Genomic DNA, 14,081 nt, shown 5'->3' on the forward strand with positions numbered 1-14,081 from the left:
CACATAATGCCACGAGGAGTCATGGCATTATGGGCAATCTCTATGTCTTCCTCCACTTCTCTGTTCTAACACCTAAGAAACAAGTTCAAAGTTCACCAGGTGATTCTGGTGCGTAGTCAGAGCTGGGAACCGCCCCAGGCACCTCCAGGTTGTGTAACTATTACACCTGATGACCCCCGAGAGGCGGACTGAACATGTAACGCAAGTGTACACTCTGCAGCACCTTCTGCACCACACTGGTGACAGGACAGGACTCCTGCGTATCCTTGGGTGGGTCCTTGGGTGCCTGGGTTGAGGAAGCAGGCTTTAGGGCCTAAAGCATAAAGTCGTTTCTGAAGTTTTCCCCAACCAGAAGATGAAGTGAGGGGCAGCCAGGTTAAACCTCCCAGCCAGACAGAATAGGTGTTCCTTCGGAACAGAGGAAGTGTGAGTTACAGGAAAGGAGCTGAGACACACACATCAGCAGAAAGAAGAAAAGAAAAAATTAAAACTATGACACACTGCTTACAGACAACCAAGAGGACAGGGGACAGAACAAAACCAGATCTGTGTTCATATCCTCAGCTCTTAGGGTCAAGAATCTAGGGCCTCATAATGGAATGATCATCCTGATGCATTCAGGCTGCTCTCCAGAAATAAATGTTTGGCTAAAGAACTAGTGGGCTAAGGAGTCCCTCCAAATGAGCGGGTTTCCCGACCGGAGACTTTTAACTTGGACAGTATCACAGAAGAGGATGCTAGATTTAAAAGCATCAAGACTGATGCAGCAGAAGCACACTTTAAACTAAGACTAGAAGAAAGACGAGCACATGGGAAGAATGTCAATACATGGACAGTATGTGCTTTAGGGTATTTTTTCCCCCTCTCATAAAAGAGAGTAAGTCCCCATTTGAAAACAATTTTAAGCAGCCACATTTAAATATCTTCTGATTCAAGATACCAGCCTTTTTAGACTAGTTCTAGAAGAATAATTAGTTTTTGGAGTTAAAAGGATCAGGAACACCTAATGAAGTAAATGGTCACCATCTAAATATTTCATTTATTTAAAAGAGTATGATGCCACTAGAATACAATAGAACATGAAGAACCGCTACTGGTGAGATTTCAAAAATATTACAGATTCATTATTACCTAGAATAGATTGGGCTAATTTGGTATTAGTGCATTGTAAGATTTTGGTTAAGAGATGTTTTAAGGACAAATAATGAAATGCTTAAGGTTCAAAGGCTGTCACTGAATCATGAGCTAGCACTGGAAGAAGGAAAGACTGAAACAGAAGATGACTTTGTTATTATACCAAGTGGAAAGTACACAAGACACATGGCAGGGATGAGGTCTCAATGAACAGCTGAGGATGTGAGGGCTTCTGAGTCTCTCACAGAAAAGGAGACACGTACAAGTCTCCACTGGAAAGAGAGTAAGTCACAGCTAATGTGGACCAAATGTCCAAGCATCACTTTGAAGCAGATCTTGAAAGTGGAGGGAAATCAATTCAAGAATCACAGGGATGTTCTCACTCCATGATGAAAAAAATCATCCAACACAGGGTCACAAAATGCACACATGACAATGGATGAGTCCAAGAGCTGCCCTCTTGGATTAAGATGATGGGCTTGGAGAGGGTATGACAAACGCCCTGCGTTCACAGACATGACTGCACTTATACACTGAATGGAAACTTAGTGGACCAATGGTAAAGATGACACTACAATCTGTTCCTAAGAGGTGGAGGTTTTTTCTGTCATCGTCTCAGTGAGTAACAAGGACAAAATTCCCAAGAGCACACATGGCCCATGCTCTCAACATACTTAGAAAGAATTCTGCTGCACTGTTTGCCACCTCTTTAAACAATATGTGATGGTTTGTTGGTTTTAATTCACTCACTGTTGCAGCCGCTGCTGCCTCTAGTCCCTGTTGGCTCGGGGTTGGGCTGACTGGGGCCTCCACAGGTTGCCCTTCCTGATAGTGAATGGGAGAAAAGAGGAAGGGAGAAGGAAACAAGAGAGGGAGGGAGTGAAAGGGGAGACGAATGGAGGGCACATGGAAGGATGGAGATGGTCAGAAAAGGGAGAAGGACGGTCTGGTAACTCAGCTGCTCTCCAACAGGAGTAACCATCTAACAGCTGTACGAGAGTCATGCAATATGATCTTTTAGGCTTTACCAGGCAATGTAATAAGTAAGCATTACTGCAGTGCCAGAAACGGATATTTGGCGACTTAAGTGTGTGCGTGTGTGTATGTGTGTGTGTAATTCAGATGCACGCAAACATAAAGTAAGCACGAGTATGTATGCTGCTTTTTTAAAAAGAAAAAACGTCAATGTGCTTTAAACCAAATCTTTCCCTACACCAGATGTTTTGGCTGGTGAAAGTATCATGGTCTCATTTTAAAAGAAAATGTCTTGGTGTCAGCCCTGTGGTTGCCCAGGCAAACCACATGAGTGGGTTCGCTGTCTGCAGCTCTAGCAGGCTTGCTTCGGCTATTGCTGCAGTGAGACGGGCCCAGACCTGGATTCTGCTGAGCACAGCATGAGCAAAACTCCATCAGGAAAGGTGAAAACTATGACTTGTTCTTGCCACCTGGACTACTCAAAGCTGAGCATCTGGCTGTCTGAACAGCAATTACATGTTTATTTTTTTCTTTTCAGCAGGTCCAGGGCTCATGCTGGGATACAACACAAGTGCATTTTAAGAGAATACAGGTTATGCACAACTCATTACATCCAATGAGGAACTGCATTGATTAAAAAAAAAACAACCTGGTAACTTTCAGCAACAGAAATATACCCACCAAATGCTTCCTCCTCAAATACTGACGGCGAAGGACCAGTGGTTTAAACAGTAGCATCCAAGGGACACACAGCAGTGCAACCACTACCAGGAAACACTGAATTCCTTTCTGCAAAGTAAGGAGGAAAGTGCACACTGTATTAGTCAACGTGCCGTTTCCAACTCTAGCATAGATTTTCCCTAAAATAGTTCTTTCTTACTGATCTAAGAATAAAAAACATAATCCCGTTTCTCAAAATAACTAGATGTCGCAGCAAAGCCCAGGTCTGTCCCATAGGATGGGAGTTATAAATTCCACTCTGCCGGGATACTGAAAATTACAGTTGACTCTCCCAAAGAATGAGACTGGGTTGAATTTAGATCTGAATGTGTGGACTGAAAAGGAGTTTTAAAGGCTTCTTTCAGGTCACAGAAACATCTGGCTTCCTGACCTAGGATAACAACCTGAGAAAAGCCCACCTCTAGATTGACGCACCTGTCCAGAATACAGCATTGAATTACCAGAGTCCCCGTAGGAAAAGAGGAACATATTTATGAAATGGATCAGAAGGCTTGGTGCTTTCTCCGATGTCTTAGCATTATAGGCCGTCCACTTGTAAAAAATAAGGATAACCAAGTAACCAAACAAAGAGGTCATGAAGATTATTTCTGGAATAAATCCAAAGTAGATATTCAGGGGCTTCTTGAAGTAGCTAAAAAGTAAGACAGAAAAAAATGTTAACAGTGAACAGACTGAGGGTCACCTCATACCAAGTAGACTGCTCTCCCTAGACTTTCTACCTAACTTTCCATCAATTCTGTGTTTAAGAATTGAACACTTTAAGAAGTGACAGCCAGAAGCACTAGAGGCAACAGAGACAGGCAGGATTAACAACTACTTTCAAACTTTTGAACCCTGAACAGCTCTAATACCATCCCCGTCAATCCCCCGTGAGAAAGAGAAGGGAAAATCAAGTACCTTCTGAGACTACAATTCACAAGTTTATGTGAGTTACACATCATGGGAAAAAACATAACTTCCATTTTGATGAAAATTACACAAGGTGGTATTGTTTTTTTTTAACAAAGATCTTGAGAACGATTGTATGTTGTCTGCTCAGTGGCTCAGTCATGTCCGACTTTTTACAGCCACATGGACTGTCGCCTGCCAGGCTCCTCTGCCCATAGGATTTTCCAGGCAAGAATACTGGAGTGGGGTGCCATTTAATACTTTAGAGGATCTTCCCGACCCAAGGATCAAGCCTATGTCTCTAGTGTCTTCTGCACTGGCAGGCAGATTCTTTACCACTGGCGCCACCTGGGAAACTCATACATTGTTAAGGGACTGATATTAATAAGCAAGCTTCATTTGAAGAAGTTAAGATTTTTTTTAAAGGCACTTCAATAGAGAACAGTGCTCTGAGTTATTATTTCCTCCTAAAGGTATTATGACTTCTTCAGGCAAAAGCACTGTCTGAACTGTGTGAATTCTTAGGACAAAACAGAGCAACTCACGTGTGGTTGAAAAGGCTCAGGCTGACTCCAAACAACATGTGGATGATACCAAGGATAACAGACATCTTCATCTTAAAGGAGTTGAGGAAGGTCAGTTTATTGGTAGCAATGTTCCAAATCTATCACAGCCCAAGAAGACAGAAGGCATTACAAACAGTTCTCAAATGGAAAAATATTTACCTACTGTTGAAAAAGTTTTTTTTTTTCATTGTGGAAATTCTAAACATACATACAAGCAGGGAGAATAACATAACAAACTCCTATGTACCTATGGCCTAGCTGCAATGATTAATTATTGACTTCTCGTCAGTCTTGCTTCATCATTACCTCACCTATGCCCCACCTCCATATTATTTTGAAGCAAAATCCAGATATCATATCCTTTTACCTGTACATATTATATTTCAGCATGGATCTCTAAAAGGTAAGAGCTCATTTTAAAAACATGACCACAAAGGACTTCTCTGGTGGTCCAGTGGCTAAGACTCTGTGCTCCCAAGGCAGGAGGCCTGGGTTCAATCCCTGGTCAGGGAACTAGATCCTGCCTCCTGCAACTAAAGATCCTGCATGCCACAACTAAAAGAACCTGCTTGCTGCAACAAAGACTGAAGACCCCACATGCTGCAGCTAAGACCTGGTGCAAAAAAAAAAAAAAAAAAAAAAATCACCACAGTACTGTCATAACACCCCAAAGCATTAACAATGATTTCTTTAATACCATGGAATCATTAATATTCAGATTTCCCTGGATGCATCCATATTTTTAAAAATAATTCATTTATTCAAAGTAGAGTCCAATAAGTCACTGTATCACGTGACTGCTGATAGGGTTTTTAAGTCTCTATAGCTTCTCCCTGGAGCTCTCCTTTTTTATTCATTACAAAATATTTGTTGAAGCAATTGGGGACATTTATCTTCTAGATGCTGGCTGAAACCCAGTGGTGCTGTCCTTCCATTATTTTTAAATATTAATTGCCTTCAGCTTTGTTGCGTAAGGCCTGGACGCCTGTAAAATCTTCCTGACAGTTCTGTCTCCACTTTGCCCATCAGAGTGTGTTTCCTAAGTAATGACTCTGAGGCAGCCATGTCCCTAGGCCAAAACCTCCAAGAATCCCCGTCACCTCTGAGACCAAAAGCAAACTCTGTAACCTGTTAGGCCAGATCTTCCACCATCTAGCCCAGAATCTTTTTTTCTGAACTAGCCTCTTCATGAAGAGTTCATCCTCAGTGACCTCTAACCTGAAAACTTCTGGCTGGTTCTCTCTGCAGCCCCAATCTGGCCTGAGCTTTTGCAACTCCAACTGCCTGATGGACATTTATACCCGGGTGACCCACAGGCACTTTAAACTCAGTACCTACCCTGTAAGCATCAAATGTCTGCAACAACAACAACAACAAAACCTCTGTAACTACAGAACATTACAGAAATGTGAGATAGTAGTATTATTAGATTCCAAGATGTTTGAGGGTAGGAGCTATGTCTTAGAATGATGTATTTCACTAGCAGTTGCTACACCTTATAGACAATAGGGATTCGGTAAACATCTGTTAAATGCACATATGAAATGTTATGAAATATCTCCAAGTATCAGTTTCCTTATCTGTATGGCACAGACAGCAGTCTCTACCCGATAGAATTGTTTGGGGATAAATAAGATATGCTGAGGGTTAGTACAGTACCTGGTCCATAGTAAGCATTTCAGTAACATTAGCTTCTATAAAAATTAAAATAATTAACTTTTTATCTCCCTACCTCTATGCTTTTGCACATACTTCTCTTCATCTATAACAATCTGCAATATTTTTCAAAGGCCAGATTAATTCCTTTATTTTTTTAATAAGAAACCTCAATCTTTCTGGCAATGATCTGCTTTTCCTCTGGAATTCTGTAATCCTTACAATCTAATGCTTAAATTCCTCCCTACCTCCTCTGTTTAAGCACATAACACAAAAGATTTGATCCCACTGTATTTGCTTACACATTTGGAAAAAAAAAAAAATTCTGGGACAAGTTTTATAAGAATGCTAATCTAAAATCCATAGAAAAGAGCTATTTTTGTTTTATTAAAACATCTGCTAAAAATAAAAATGAAACTAAGTCAAACAGAAATAAACTGGGAAGGAGTCTTGAAAAATCAATCTTCCCAGAGTCAGTATTATTAGCCATCTCTAAAGTAAGTCATGCAGGAAAAATAACATGGCTCCCCAAGGCATCTGGGTCTCTTGCGGCTTTAAAGTACTCTGGACAGATACACTGAGGTTTTCTAAAAATATGTTACCTAAAACTGCAAAAAAACTATTTATCTTCATTTTCATTCTTTCACTTCTGGGTTTCATTTAAAAATTTTGGTGTTAGAGATTTCTCTGGCAGTGCAGTGGTTAAGACTCTGCACTTCCAATGCAGGGGGTGCAGGTACAATCCCTTTTTGGGGAACCAAAATTCCAAAAGCCATGTGGCATGGCCAATTAAAAAAAAAAAACAACTTCATGTCAGACATATAGAAAAGAAGTGCTCTTACTGGATCGATGCCAAAAGGATATGGTCCACCAAAAACTCCAGTGACGGCTGGGTTCAGCTGGAGGACAGGGTTCCCCCGAAGTGTCTCTTCCCTACCATGTTAGGAGAAAACCAGCATTTATTTTTTTATCAAGAGAGGGAATCACTGTGATCCAGAAACTGATCCCCAGAGAAACTACTATAAGCTACCTTGTCTTTTCAGTAACAGAGGAGGGATTAGTATTAGAGAGTGAGAAGGGATCATAGATAACAAAGAGAAAGATTAAACATACATACAAGACCAGGTAGGGAAATCGGGAGACCTGCTTTTAACTTTCAAAAAGAATCAATGTGCCTAATTTACAGTTTCAGTTCCTTGATACTACTGAACAAATCACAAAGCATTTCCCAGGCTAGAGCATAGATAAGAGGAGACACTACATTCTTTTGGAACAGAAACAGTGTCAAACACTTCCTAAAGAAGTGCTGGTTTACCACTTATCTGGAAATCCAGAGCTGGACGTGAAAGGAATAAGCTTTGACTTTCAGCTTCTTGGCAACTTACGTCCAGTTGTATATATCGAACATCGGCCGTACGCTCCAGGATGACCCAAAGATATTAAGAGACTTGGAAAAACAGTCGTTATAGATGAGGCCAGTGTAGATGGAGAACACGCCCATCAACAGAATGATGTACCTGCCGCTGAATATAGTGCTGAACATCTGGGAGCCAGAAGAAAGAGGCCAATGAAACATAATCCCTGCAGCTCAAGTTGTGACAATGTCATTCAGAATATACTAGCCCCTTCCTCTCTCGCCACTTTTACCCCATTCTGGGTCAGAGAGCTTGAAGTAAAGACCAAAATACAAACGCTAACAAGAAATGTACTTTCACAGCACGTGGCCTCTTTAGTGTTAAAATGAACATAGCTCCTCTATTCTCTAAAGAGTCTCTAAAATTTCTCTATGGATCAAAGACTTCTAGATCATAATTTTCATAATGGATGCTTGAGAAATTATAAAGTTTCAGACCAACGCAGATGTAACCTAGACATTAGTTCATTCTTGAATTAGCTAGTGTTAACTGTGTGGTTACCAGTGGGGCGAGCCAAGGGGAGAGGGACAGATAGGGAGGGGTAAGTGACTCAAGAGGTACAAACCACTATGTATAAAATAAATAAGCTATAAGGATATATTGTACAGCACATAGAATATAGCCAACATTTTATAACAATTATAAGTGGAGTGTAATCTATAAAATTTTGGAATCACTATGCTGTACACCTGGAACTAATGTAATATTGTAAATCAATAATACCTCAACAAATAAGTAAAAAGAAAATATATTTCCATCAATCATGGAGAAACAACTGAATTATCCTTCTGTATGTACAAAATTTTTATAAACCTGTTGCCCTATGGAGAGACAAAAACAGTATGCAGCCAAAGATTACAGGAGAAAAATATTAGAAATATGTCAAGAAAATAATACTACTATCTTATGTTTCTGAGTTTCTAGCAAAAACAAACAGACAAAACATCACCTCATTCTCATTCTTCTGGGAGAGGATCCGGCTCTCTCTTAACACCATCCATACAGCAAAAAGGGTCATCAAAATGCCATGGCCAAGGTCACCAAACATCACAGCAAACAGGAAAGGGAAAGTGATGATGGTGTATGGAGCTATAAAGAGACCAAAGAGAGAAAAAGACAAATTCCAGAAAACCGCAGCTCCCAACACATCACATCCCTCTCCATAATCTAAGATCAGTATAAAAGGGACTCATTCCCAAGCTGCTGGTCAGAGGGATTCCCAGGAAACAATGTCCACAGCAGGATTTGCACAGACGCACAAAGCTACCACTAGCATTTTCAACAAAGAATCGCACAGGAAATGAAGGTTTTGTCTCTAGCCTTGGCACCAGGGGGGTTTGTCTCTTGATTCCTTTTCTCTCACTCCTGGGATGCTGCTCCTGGGACAGGCCAACTTTCCTCCCCTGTGCACTGCAACCAGCTGAATAAAGCCACCAGGTTAAGTGGGAGAACGTTCAGAATCTGGAGCAGATCAGGTCCTGCAGAAGACTCCCACTGAACATGAATTACCTGACTCTTGATTTAATCACTAACTCTCTGAACAGAGGAGAAATCTGCCTTGTGCTTAAAATGGTCAACAACTGCTATATTTTCTCTATCTAACCTGGAACCAGGAAGCTATTCTAAAATGTCAATGACCTTGGGAAAACTTTTTACTTAAAGCAGTTCCAGCAAATGGCATGAGTGAAAGCCAGGTGCTATACAGCCACGAGGACAGAGGCACCCAATCTATGGAGCTCATGCCTATAAAATTCCTATAAAATCGCCTGCTAAAGGAGTTCCACCTGGCAATAAACCTCACTCCTTACAACCAGATAGGCACCTCTTCATGGGAATTCTACAAGAGCTGAGGCCTGGACAGCATCTTCAGTCTTGAGCCAATTGCTCAATTGCATTCAAAGTGAAGCATTAAAAGAAATAACAAACAATAAAATCTCCAGAGGGAAAAGATTCAAGCTTTTTTACCTGGATTTATCTCTCGGTAAGTTCCAATTCCATAAGCATCCACTATGTTCTGAAAGCCATACGTGAACTTGTTGGTCTTGTTATAGGTGGGGGGAGTCTGGTTTGTCTGCATCCTGTTCAGAATGGATGGCACGGTGGAACCACTGTGCTCCTGGAAAACATCAAGCACAGATCAGAATCAGGTCACCCTTCTGATTACGGTGGTGGATTCACAGGCATATATTTGTCAAAACTCACTGAATAGTACACATAAAATATGTGTATTTCCGTTCAGGTAAATTATATCTCAATCTTTCCAATCTTTGAGGACACTAGAACTAGCTATAAAATTTATGATGATACATGTAAACGAAGTCTTGGGAAGAATATTCTTATCATGAAACAAAAAAATTAAGTCTAAAATGTATAGACAAAAAAAATGTGGTACTTTCTTCCCTGAAGATATCCTTATCTGTCTACAAGTGTCATTGTTCTCTCCTGCTTTTATGAAGAAAGCAAAGTTATTTTCTGACTTTTCCCTCTTCACCACCTCCTCTTAATTCTCTAATAATCCTTGGAGTCTAGCAGACCACGCCTGGTCAAAGTGGCTGGCTCATTACCAGATCCAAAGATCTTTTCTCTTACATGCAAGCCCCCGACACTGGAGGGCTTCCTCTTCTGTTTACCAGCCATGCCTTTCCTGTCTCTTTGCTGGTTCCTCCTCCTCTGCCTGTAACACTGCAGGCCCCCAAGGTTCTATTATTAACTCCTTATTTTCTCTCTTGGAGGTCTCATTCCCTTCCAATCTCATGTATCCTATTTCTTTCATTTTGCCTTTTTTTTTTTTTTTTTTTGAGTAAAGCAGGCTTTTACTGTTCACAAGGTTATTTGTGAGGTGCAAAAATCTTCCCATGCATTCTCCCATTCAATCTGGGCTGCCACAGCAAGACAGACAGAAAGCTGGAGGACATATTTTTCTTGCATCTGTATGTAGTGGAAACCTTAGCAGAGAGTAACTACTCCAGGTCTGTCCAATAGAGGCATTTTCCCCTTTTGAGAACTATCTCATCGTCTGTTTTACATTTCCACATGGATTTCTGTCCAACCCCTCAATGTGACTGAAACTGAACTTAGCAGCTTTCTCCAATCAATAAGTTTCTCTTACTGAATCTCAACTTCCATTAATGGAACTATTATTCTACCAGTCACCCAGCTTTGATACCTCAGAAACATTTTTAATTTTTTTGCCTTGTATTTCTCCTGTACATTGCTAAATACCAGGTCTATCAATGGATACTTCCTTCAGAATGTCTCACAAATTCATCATTATTTGCTTTTCCCATTGCCAGGTCTTACTGCAAGGTCATTATCACTTACTACTGTTTACAATAACCTAACTGTCCTCCCACTTGTAGGCTCTCTCAGCTCCCCAATCCAACCCCCATACTATCAGTGGATTACTCTTTTATTTAATTGATTGATACTGACTGATTGATTGATTGACTGAGTCATGCAGCATGCAGGACATGAGATCTTAGTTCCCCCACCAGGGATTCAACCTGTACCCCCTGCAGTGGAAGCGTGGAATCTTAGCCACTGAACTGTCAGGGAAGTCCCTGGATTATTCTTTTAAAACTGTTGTGATCATCATGTCCTTTCACTGCTAAATAACTCCCAGTGTCTCTCTACTCCCTCTAGGATAAAATTTAAACCCACTAATCTGGTATTAATGACCCTTCATAATCAGGTTCCTGGCTCCCTGACTCAGGTTTACCTCCTGCTCTTTCAGCTCACCCGCTACAATTCCTGTTCTGGCCCAACCATGCGTGGTCACACTGTACTTGCCTTTGGCCAGACTGTTTACTTCTTGTTACTGCCAAAAGACATCTTATCCAGTCTTCAAAGCACTGAGTAAATGCCACCTTCTTGAAGCTTCTTCTGATCATCCTTGCTGGACAAGCTAGCACCTGCCTTCCTTCCACACACATAAACTGCTCTTGACACAGACTGTCTTGTATGTTTGCACATCAGCCTCTTCAAGTCAGAAGATACTTGAGGGCCTACTTTTTATATCTCTGTACCTCCTGACCCCTAGATCAGAGGCTTGGACAGGGCAGTAGCTCTAACTACTAAAGGGAACTGCAAGGGTTATACTATGTACCTAGACTAATGGACAGAGAGAATGGACCAGGAAACTGATGTTCTGGGTGTGAGTAACCCTGAAGGATCACGGGGATATGATCAAATCATTTAATCTTTTCTGAATTACAATTGCTACATTTGAAAATAAGGATACACGAGATGTTCTGTCAGGATGCAAGGTGAATACAAGGTGGGTAAACTGAAGAACTCTGAGACAAAAATGCCATGAGAATGTGATTGATTCCTGTTACCACTGATGGAAACCTCTCTTCCTGGCTGGAGGCTGCACTGCCAGCTGTGGGGGACTCACCGTGCCCCTTCTGAGTGCAAACTGGATGGAGTCAAGGTCAGTGACAGGGCACCAGACCTCCGCAATTAGGCACTTCTGGGTCACATCTATGTTGCACAGGTTCAAAGTGTGGTAGATGGCCTTCATCTTCCGCACCTTGATGAACCAGACACGGATGTTCTTGGCAGCAGCCTGAAGAACCCTCTGGCGGTGATCCTCTGTTTGGTTCAGAACCTTTGGGGAGAGAAAGGAGCAGGAGAGCGATCCTTCTAACACCCTTCTTCCGTTTCAGGACATGAGGGAAAGGAGGCACAGCTTTCTGAGAAGGGATGCGGGGGATGTGTTTTTTTTCTTCCTCTGGCTAGAAGTTGTTTTTTTTTTTTTTTTGGCCAAATTGAAAGAAATTAAGAGTTCTACTTACTAATGTTCATATTCACTTCACTTCAAGCTAAAGAGAAACCTGAGGAAATGGTTTTCAGCTTTTCTAATTTTACCACCAAATCCATGGCTGAACAATGCAGTCACTGGCTTTTATCTGGTTCATTAAAGAGTAATGGTTTTCCATATGGAGCCTGTAACTCTGACTTGAAGAAGTCAGTGTCCCAGGCCCAGGAACGGACAGAGTTGTCACATCCGTACTTATGAACAGCAGGCCGCAGAACGCCCCTGAACATCAGCCAGCACTGAGGAGTGGTGGGAAAGAGGCGCTGCTGACCGCCATCATCTGCTTCTTAGAGACTCCATGCTGGGGAAGGAGACAGGAGATTCATGGCCTCTGGAGAGGATTTAGACTGCCACATACCACAGTCATCACAGAGCAGATGAGGCTTGATTTTTCTGTCAGGCTTTGTTTTCTCCCCAGGAAACCCGATCCCTTGGAAACCAGCACAGAGTTACCTCGGAGGAATAATACTGCCTCGACTAGAGGTGGGAAGAAAGGCCAGGGACACTTCACATTCTACTGTCTTGTTTATCACCAAATATTTAACAGGTCTATAGCAGGAGAGGGGAGAGGCCAAAATTAGGCAAGCAACTCACCACTCACTTGTGCATAAGAATCTATCTGAAATCTCAACATCTTTTTGAAGAGGAAAAAACTATATATTAATCATTTTAGCACAAGTGCTCCATCATAGCTGGTTCTTCCGGTCAGTTCAGGAAAAAAGTCATGACTGCTCCCTGAGAAACTGTCTTGGGCAGTAGAAAGTAACTTCCATGAGAGATTTAAAAAAAAAAACCCATGGCATGCTAGGGAAACTCTTGTTCACTTGAGAATAAAGGAACAAGGATACTTTCTCCCCTGGTTGTTGACAATTTCACAATGACTATTTAAACTTCTGGAAGGATGCTAATAAACTTGCCCCCACCCCTACATCTCACTCCTTGGTATTCAATCCCTTTTAAAATTTTACTTCAAAAAATTAATCCATTAAAATTTTACTTCATGCATTTTGGTGCTTTAAAAGTCAAATTCTAGCCATTTATAAAGGCTACAGCACATGTTCTTCACAGTCTACTGCAACCCTACTCATAAGGAGGGAGTATAACAGTCCTAGAAGCCAGAATGTACACATGGCTCATTACCCATCAGCAGTTCGAAGAAAACTCTCTTCCCTTGGTTAAACTGATAAGTGCAGTTAACAGGAGCCAGCAGCAGGTCAAGTGGTGGGTCATACACAACAGGGGTTGAAATGTTTCAACATGTCGAACATGTTTCTTAATATTTCAAGGTGACAGTCATTACATTCTTTCAACAGGGAACCAAACTCCAACTGGGCACCCTTTTCCTTCCATGTATGTATAAATCATGACTCTCTCTTTAGAACCCTGTGACAGCCATCATGTGCACAAACTGCACACACTACGACTGGGTAAAAGTTCCTTCCTGGATACAAGAGTTACACTAGGACTCTGGCTAGACTGTATGGTTCAGATTCAAGGTGACCAGGAGGACACACACCAAGCTATTAAGAGTAGCTGCCTCTGGAGGTAGAGCATGTCTGTGAGAGGCAGAATTGATTTGATATGTACTTCTGTATTATTTGATTTTTTTCTTAACTAAGCATACTTTATTATTCATACTTCATTCATTATAAATGTATCTCAGACTCATGAGCTGGGGAACTGAATAGTCTAAGCAACAACAATTTCAGGTACATAGCATCTCTGTCTCATTTGAAGATAATTCACGCCATTTTAAAGTCATTCCCTGTGGGGGATGGGGAAGAGTTTCAGGGAATGACTTAAAAATAGTACACACACACACAAACAAACATATCCTGAGCTGCTGTAAGTGCCTAAGAAGCTGTTAGAGCTTCAGGTAAGCAGTAT

The 14,081-nt window shown here is 41.4% G+C and overlaps 1 protein-coding gene and 1 non-coding gene across 10 annotated transcripts in view; both read right to left on the bottom strand.

Moving 5' to 3' along the window:
• Window positions 1–14,081, bottom strand: part of ATP6V0A1 (ATPase H+ transporting V0 subunit a1) — a 60,244-nt gene that overhangs the window by 14,748 nt on the left and 31,415 nt on the right. For all 9 annotated transcript variants that reach the window (XM_025280119.3, XM_044938945.2, XM_006055747.4 and 6 more), the window contains 8 exons: window positions 11,772–11,984; window positions 9,341–9,491; window positions 8,325–8,464; window positions 7,346–7,503; window positions 6,803–6,893; window positions 4,284–4,402; window positions 3,265–3,481; window positions 2,791–2,898 (listed from right to left, as the gene is read on the bottom strand). In XM_025280119.3, coding sequence (XP_025135904.1) covers window positions 2,791–2,898; window positions 3,265–3,481; window positions 4,284–4,402; window positions 6,803–6,893; window positions 7,346–7,503; window positions 8,325–8,464; window positions 9,341–9,491; window positions 11,772–11,984 — 1,197 coding nt within the window. The remainder of the gene's footprint in view (window positions 1–2,790; window positions 2,899–3,264; window positions 3,482–4,283; window positions 4,403–6,802; window positions 6,894–7,345; window positions 7,504–8,324; window positions 8,465–9,340; window positions 9,492–11,771; window positions 11,985–14,081) is intronic.
• On the bottom strand, window positions 10,229–10,363 carry LOC112584123. Its single transcript, XR_003108469.1, has one exon. It is a non-coding gene; the product is annotated as a small nucleolar RNA SNORA31 (small nucleolar RNA).

This window comes from Bubalus bubalis, chromosome 3 (assembly GCF_019923935.1).
Source record: "Bubalus bubalis isolate 160015118507 breed Murrah chromosome 3, NDDB_SH_1, whole genome shotgun sequence".
Lineage (NCBI taxonomy): Eukaryota > Metazoa > Chordata > Mammalia > Artiodactyla > Bovidae > Bubalus > Bubalus bubalis.